This window comes from Pholis gunnellus, assembly GCF_910591455.1.
Source record: "Pholis gunnellus genome assembly, chromosome: 21".
Lineage (NCBI taxonomy): Eukaryota > Metazoa > Chordata > Actinopteri > Perciformes > Pholidae > Pholis > Pholis gunnellus.
Window position 1 is genome coordinate 7210726 of NC_136548.1, and position 8572 is coordinate 7219297.

At 42.0% G+C, this 8572-nt stretch overlaps 1 protein-coding gene across 1 annotated transcript; it reads right to left on the reverse strand.

Moving 5' to 3' along the window:
- Positions 1 to 830: 830 nt before the first annotated feature.
- On the reverse strand, positions 831 to 3376 carry LOC306713224 (NADPH oxidase organizer 1-like; the record flags this gene model as incomplete). The annotated part of the gene is made up of 7 exons (XM_079182872.1): positions 3236 to 3376; positions 3057 to 3137; positions 2887 to 2959; positions 2463 to 2646; positions 2176 to 2372; positions 1960 to 2067; positions 831 to 1660 (listed from the first exon to the last, which is right to left on the reverse strand). The coding sequence occupies exons 1-7, from the start codon at positions 3308 to 3310 to the stop codon at positions 831 to 833; spliced, it is 1548 nt and encodes a 515-aa protein (XP_079038998.1). The 5' UTR covers positions 3311 to 3376.
- Positions 3377 to 8572: the final 5196 nt, after the last annotated feature.

Here is an 8572-nt window from a genome sequence, read left to right on the forward strand (position 1 = left end):
GAAGAATGATACACAAAATACAGTTTAGTAAAAAAAAACTTCTACTTCCTCTTTAACTCCAACAATCCACATAGATTAACCCTTAAATGGCATCAAGGTTATAGAGAATATTGTTTACTATTGCATGACAATGTCGCATACATTTTCTGGTTCCTGCTCCGTCTAACGCTTCACTGAAGCTACACTATTGTTATTATGGTATCTTGTGACTTTCAACATATATTGATCTTGTAAAGGTTACTATCTCTTCAATCTCTGGTATGACAAAAAATGTTAACCTGTAGCTCAAGCGCAAGTTCAGTCAGGAAGACACTCACTCTAATCTCTGTCTCTCCTCTCCTTGTAATTACTCTATCAGCTGATTGGGGGCGTGCACTTTTAAGCAACCAACCAGATTCTGCACACCGGTTCCTGAAGCCAATCATATCGTTGCTATCGTTCTCCTCTCTGCTGCTGTCAGTTGTCATTTCAGCGTTAAGCAGATGCGACCCTCCTCCACCCCAGTGACCTCCAGTCAGCATCACAGTCATGCTCCTGATTCATCATCAGATTGCAGCAACTCCCTTCACCACCACCACCAGTGTCTGGACTCCAGGGGGGATTAGGCCTATCGGACCTCAGTATCCCTACCCTCGGTGATAGTACTTCAGGATGGAGTCCATATTTGATGCATGTATAATAAATCATTGTTAAATTATAAAACAAGTCTCTCCTGATTGAACTAGTGATATAAACAATGCTGCAGCAAAAACACCTGACTGACAGACCCTATGGGGTCAAACAGGTTAAATATGTTACATGAATATTTCATATATCAAAGACTTGTGAATCTAGCGGCTGTAGATCGACTCTGGCTGAATCTGAAGCCGGGTCTTGGTGGCCAGGGCTGCCTTGCGGGTCATGGTGGTGCAGCGAGTCAGGATCTCCTCGGTTTTTGGTCTGGGTGGCATCCTGGGAGCCATTGAAGCCGTCTCACTTCCTTTGGAGCTCACAGATTCAGAGCTGTCGGAGCTAGGGCCGGAGCCACAGCGGTCAGAGAGGATGAGATCAGGGTTGCTGCCCCCACTGTCACTGACACCAGGCTGGAGGGAGGCTGCAGGACTGCCTGTGGGACACTCAAACGGCATGTCATCGCTCAAACTTGAGGACGATAGGCCATCTGAGTAGAAGCCGGAGAAGCTGGTCTCGGTGCTTGTGTTGCTCTCGGTGCTTGTGTTGCTCTCGCTGCGTTCCCGGCCATCTGAGTTTGCGGCGTCCCTCTCCGCCTGTACTTGCGACCGGGTCTCAGAGAGGACGTCCAGAGATCGGGCCCTGTGGAGACGCCCTGGCAGACTGGGTTCTCCTCTGGACTGACCTGCAGAATCCCGTTGAGGGCTGTTTTCTTTGTTGCTGCCGGGTGGACGAGGAGCCTGAGGTTCCCTGCTGGTTGCCAGATTCAGAGTGGAACTGTACAGCTTTCTCTGCAGGCTGTAAAGGCCGGACCGTGGGTTGTTGTATGGTTGCAGGTTCATGGAGGGGATGTAACCTAATTTGCCATTGAACCTGATGAGCCACCAGCCGTTGTCAGACTTCCTCAGCACCTCCACCACAGAGCCAATGGGCACTGACACCTCGTCATCCTTCTTAGTTGAGTAACTCCTCACGGCACAGTACAGGGAACCTAAAGGTCACAAACAAGACAACAAGCTCAGGAACTGCTGTACAGTCACATATTGTCTTCATAAAAGTGAGTTTTGGTAGAAAGGAATAGATGCATGTTAACGTCCAGTGGTTAAAGAGAACTCAACAGTGTTAGATGTTTGTAACAGCTAATCTTCACAGTAATATGAAGTAGATGCATCTGACATGCATTCATTTTCACAGTAATAACAGATGATGTCACACCACTGTCAAGCTTACAAAGGTTCAGTTCTGTAATCAAGCTTGTTAAATGAGACCGTGACTACAAGTAACACACACCTGCAAGCTGGAATCCAGCATCATCATCGTCCTCTCCTTCACATAACTCCAGGTAGGGAGCAGGAAACCAAGCCAAAAGCTTATCCTCGTTCTCCACCAGCCACCAACCTGGAGAGGAAATAAAACACACTTTCAGCATAACAGAAACGGTTGTGGGGGTAGCTCAAGGTTTTTGCTGCTTTTCAGGAAGCAACTGCATGAAAGTGAAGCACTGACCTGCAGGGTCTTTGATCAGGACATCCAGCTTCTCGTCCACAGCGACTTTAAACGGACGATTCTTGGTGTCCTTTGTCTCGTGAGCAGCCACGCAGCGGTAAGTCTGGGTGACAAACGGGTGAGTGACGCTGCCCGTCACATCACCCCCTCCTCCACCTGAGCCATCGGGCAGATCATCAGACAGCAGGATCATGATGCTGTGTGAGAGAAAAGTCAGCCATTTAAGAAACAAGAACTTCTATTTAACTCTCGCATGATTTAACCTAAACACTGAAATGACAACCTACCTGTTCTTGGTGAGGTCTGGCTGCAGGTCGTGGTCTTTGGGCATGAAGAACTGAGTCACCTCTGAGCTCTGAGTCACAGTTTGGTCGCATTTCAGCAGCTTGTCGCAGTAGCTCTCCAGAAACTTCATGCGTTGGATTGATCGCTTGGATCCTTTCTGCTGGAGGCTGTTCCTCCTGGCCTGCCCTGGAGAGAGGAGAGGAAACGGTTTCAGGGTTAATACTAGATTTAATGAGAAGAAGATGAACATCATTTCTAAAGCATTTTTCTTAGAAATAGGAGGAAAAACAAGCTAAAACAAACCATGTTTGTACAGATATTAAACTGTTTTGTGTGCTATTCCTCTAACTAATTGCTACAAATACACAGTTGCTCACAGGAGACCATTTATATACACCTTGTAACATACAGTTGAAATAATCTTACCTCTAAATTTGGGGATCACTCTGTCGTTTTTCCTGAAACGGTTCATTTGAGGGAACCTCTTTTTCAGCTGCCTCTGTTTGAATAAAAAAAAAACACATCTGAATTAATAATTATTCCTACAATATAAACAGTAGACTGAGTGCACCAAGTGGGAGTTTCTTTGGTCTTACATGAAATTTCTGGAAATTCTTGAAGGACCTGTAGACAATAACTTCAGTCTCGTCAGACCACAACACAGATATCATGAACATCTGTGGAGAGAGAAAAATAAAAGATGTCAGACAAGAAACTTTCACACAAACAGACATTTTTAAGCCTCAGATAAGTATCGACTGAAGTCTTCACTCACCTTCAGTTTTGGTGTGTCCCTGTGGACGGCTCCGATAATGCGGGCACTGATTACAAAGCGTTGTACACCGGCCATCGTCACTTGTTTGTGTCTGAGCTCTCAGGATGAAAAGCTGCTTTATTGACCTTCAGTGTCTAGCCTCTGCTGCTCTGCCAGATCAGAGAGTCTGCTGCGGTTTATATATGCTTCACATAACGGAGGCGGAGTTTGACTGTGAAACACCTGAGGGCTGGAAAAAAGGATGCAGACATGCAGAGGAGTGGTCAAACAAGTGCAGCTGGATCTTCTGGCAGTCAAATTGACATCAAAGTCAGAGGTCATGCAGGAGTATGTTGAGCTGGAAAAAGGTATCTGTCATGAAAAGAATAAATACTCGCACTACTTGTCACCAAAAATGCAAATGCAACTGCAGGAAACAGTTATAAATGAATTGATTATTTACACAAATGACTTAAATGACATATAATGTAGTTGTATTTGTTCATAATTTCATTATTCATCATCAGTTGAAATTATGCTACATTTGATCAAAATGTGCCCCTATAGAGATTGTAGCCTATATATAATAATGTTATGTTGTTATACAAACACTGAAAAAAAGACTCTTTGGCCCTGTAATTATTACCTCGGTTGTTTTTGTAAATTTTACAAGAAATTATCATTTCAGTGCTTTTACTTTAAAATATCACCTTTTACTCCATGTGTTACTTGGTGTTTGTTTGTAATTATGTATCCTCATTTTTATAAGTACATTTTATCATTCACACCAAGTAATATCTACTAAACTACTGTATTGAGTGTGGGTAATACGAGTGAAACCTGGCAACCTATAGCGCGTACTCAGGGGGTGACGTCATAGGTGATTTAGCGCTTCTTTCTTCAGCGAAACGACGGAACATCAGAACCTGAACAAGGACGGCTCAGTTTCACCCGAGGGGAGGAAATTTATGGACCGGTGCCATTGGGGTAGGTTATATGTTTAATTAATGCTCTACGTTGCTGTTGAGCCTTCGGTCAAGTCTGTGTTTGAGTCGTGAACACTGAAGAGCAGCGTGAACTGGTCAGTTTAGCGTGCTAGCTAGTTAGGCTATCATGCTAGCTAGTGTGGGACAGCATTACAGACATGGCTCACGGCGCTACATTTTTTGGGTGGTTTTGGTCGCGATTTTCAGATTTTGAAAAGTTGTTGGGCGGGGGACACGGTGCTCGACCGGCTGCGTTCCGTCGACGTGGTGGGAGGTGGGGCCGAATTACTTCGGTTAAGTGAAGCCCACTTCTGCCGCACAGGTACTGTGCTGTGCTGCAACAGGCACACCGCGCGCTTTCTCTCGGACATCCTCAAGTCAACTTAGTACTGGTATGGTTTAACTTGACATATACATTTAAAGTCTTAGAAAAACACCCTGATCCATTTTGAAGTCTTAGTTTGTGTTGCTGCTCAATAGTACAGTATACTGGGAGGACTACTGTATTCATTGTTTAAGGTACCTCATCGTGATCATGTTGTTTTTTATTGTCTTTTGTTTCAGATCAACGAGGAGCTCAGAAGAATAACCACAGTTCATCTGGAGCGAACCTTTTTATCGAAATTGGACAATTGCACTACCAACTTTTTGGAGACAGTAAAGTTTAGATATCATATATTAATATTATATAAAATCATGTTGGGCTCATATACACTGATAATAGATACATAATGACGCGTTTGGATACATTAAATATTTTTTTTAGTTTCCCCTAACAACATTAGTAAATTTGAATTTCAAAGATGTCATTGAAGAGGACTATGCTCAACATGTAGAAGATGATGAAGATCCTTGTCATCCATGGAAATGCAACACAGAAAGGCTTCACTCCTGACAATGTGTTGATCGTCATCGAGGGGAAAGAGGTTCTTGATGACTGTCAAAGTGTGGCAAAGGCTTCTGCTTTCTTTAGATACGCATAATGGTCTTTATGCGCATCTAAGTGTTGTCAAGCAATACCCATCGTTTCAAATTAAAAGTGTTTGTTGACTTAAGTGTTTGTGTTCTTACATTTGTTATTGGCAGCACTGATTTAGAAATGTTTTGTCTGGCAATGCCACCCAGGTTATATATGTTGTTATATATTTACAGGTATCTCTTTCACCAGTTAACAAGTAAAGGTGGTTTAGTTTAAAATAAGCTGTTTCATGTTTTGTTGAAGCCTTATGTTAAGACAATTTTATTAAATAACAGTAGCCCAGTTTAAAAAAAAATGCAACATTCATATTTGAATGTTGCATTTTTTTTTAAGTAAAGATTACTGTCAAAGGCCAAGTACAGTTTATGTCTAAGTAAGACATTTGCAAGTAAAAGTTACTTGAATATTTTGGAGAAAAAACAATTCTTACTAGTAAGTAAACTTAACTTGAGAATTCCTGAGTCAAAATTTCTGTGGAAATTGTTACCTAGCTTTTTTCAAGTAAATGTCACTCTTTTTTTCAGTAAATATTAAAAACATATTTTGTGACAAAATACCAAAGTGCATTAATATACATAAATAGGTCAAAATTTTGGAAAACCTGCTAATTCACTTTCTTGAGTTAGCTAACGACAACATCTGTACACTAAATATTAGCTAACATACAGCCAGGAAGTTAGCTTGACTTGGATAAAGAATAGAAAGAGTCAATCTGACTACTGCACTGATGTTAGCTGAATGCTAACATTAAGCTAGCATTGCCTTGCTTTAAGTCAGCCTCTGACCTGCTCCTGGCCAAGAAGTCAAATAGGCTACATAACCCCTCCTAAAAACAAAAATGTTTGGCACAGAGCCAAGGTAGCTGTTTCCCTGTTTACAGTTTGTATACTATGCTAAGCTAGCAGTCTCTTGGCTGTAGATTAATATTTAACAGACAGACACAAGAGTGGTATTGAATCTCTCATGTGACTCAACAAGACAGAAAATAAAAATATCTCCAAACATTTTTACAATTCCTTTGATGGCAGCTGATCCATGGTGGGGGTATTGTACTCATTTTTGCTGCGACATTTTTCTAACTTTCAATTTTGACGCACAACTTTAAAAAAAACAAACCGTGTTTGTTCAGCAATCGAACATGTTTGCCTCTTAGTTTTTGAAGAATTTATTACATCAGCTGCTGTCTTACTCAATCGCTTCCTCAACTCCCATAATTAAAACCTTTTTACGCATGCAATCATTCACACTTGTCATCTGCCAGCAATATCCCTTATCAGGAACTACTGTGGAGAGCCGGGTGTGTATGTGTGCGTCTGTTGAGACTGACTAAATGGGCAAAGGTGAGCACATGCCCATCCATGTCTTGTGTATGCAGGGGGGGGGGGGGGGGGGGGGAGCAGGTGTTCCTTCAAAGTGAGGATTGCAGGGGTGGACTACAGTCGGAGGGGGTTATCCCGACCACTCATCAGATGGACGTGGGCGTGGAGTCCCCGTCTGAAGTGATGCCAGTATTTTATCGCGATACACACTCACACAAACACACACAGTGATACGGTGTAAAAGGTCAGGACTGTCCAGCTACGTGTACGACCCGAGGCGATGTCAACACCTGTGTGTAAAGCCACATGAGGTTTCCACACTGAACAAGAGGACCGTGACTCTGGAATTTTTTGGGCATCTGTTTGTGAAACAAAGAGCAGGCAAAGGCCCAGACTGAGGCTCAGAGAGCAATACAATAAGTAGCGTGGGCACAAAACACAAAATGACACAGTCGCTAATCAGTCAGACAAGCACACAATCACACTTGTTGTCTTTTATCTATGCACCAGCTGATTCTGGAAAGGATGATGGCAGGCAAAATAGTCTCAGAGTTTGGCTGCCAAAGTGTGCATTTATTGAATAACCTGCTGCACAGGATTGTGTTGTTAGTGTTGCTTCAAACCAGCAGAGCAGTATAACAGGAAACCTCTATAACACAGTTAGACACAAACAATTTGAAAGGTCCAAGCGCCTTCCATACACCAGATGAGGGACCAGATAAGTCACCATGAAACAAATTGGAAACCTCTGAAACAATTCCCACATCTTAAATAATATATTAATACATATTACATACAAACATACTAAGGATATAAGAAATCCTAATCATACTATTTAATATTAAATGATGTGAGAATAGACCAGCTACTGTGTAAATAAACCAGCATTTTGTCAGAAATCTGTACATTTGCATGAAAGTGATTATTATTAACAATAACAGGTTGTAAAAAAAACTTTAATAGTTTTTTTATGTAATGGGTTGTGTAATGGGTTGTGATTCATTCTGAAGGAAGAAAACAATACTTATCTCTCAAATCTAGAGTCTTGGTTTAGCACGTATAACACGCTGTTGTCTGAGACCTCAAAGAAATGAGAAGCTAAATGAGATTTGTTCGTGTGCATTCCGATGGGCATCAACACAGATCACTCATGAGGATCATTTGTAGGCTCAAAGATAATAACATTTTTCTGTGAGGGTCCGTTCAGAGTTTAGCTATGCAGTGGGTGTCTGTGTGCCAATCATTTTATTACTGTGATAAAAAGCCCAAAAGACCTCCCTTCCTTTCAAAGAAAAGAAAAACAACTTTCCACATAGCACCCCAGGAAACAGAGCGTCATGTTGTTTGCTTTGGTCTCACTTCACAATCCCTTCTTTGTTTGAGTTGCCTTGAAACTGACAATGGACCTGGCAGAATGTTTCCAGGTGCGTGGCTCATAGAATTTGTTTCCCTGTACGTCTGCCGGGCATTTACACAAACAAAACAAATGTTAATATCTTGCAAAATTCACTAGCTGAAAACTTTCCTACACTTTGACCAATTTCATTGAAACGTGACTAATTACAAACAAGGAGGCAGAGGCAAACACGTCCTCCTCGTCACACTTATTGTTCTGAGGAAGGAAGTCATTTGTGTTGTGTGTGTTAGATTATATGGACGCGTAATTCTTGCAAACTCAGCTACTCAGTTAAATGGAAACCAAACAGATGTGGACTTGACATAAAACACGTTTCATGACTTTCAGCACAGCCTCGAGCAAACATTGCCAAATTCTCAAGAAAGTAAAAACACTGCATGAGATAAAGCCAGATTGTCAAGCAACCTTTACACAGACATTAAGGACTGAACCATTTGGTGTTTGCCTATGGAGAACCATATAAAATAAACAGACATTGATGGCGTTACATGTAACAGAGAGGGTAGAACAAAACCAAGGTAATTGAGCCTGATGCCAGCTACAAGGAAGCTGCAGTCTTGATGGGAAAGCTTTTGATCGATGCCAGTATGGGAAAGTATTTGGTAAATAAGCGTTTCAATAGTGAGGCGGGGTTGAAGGTTGCCCGGGGTGTGAAGC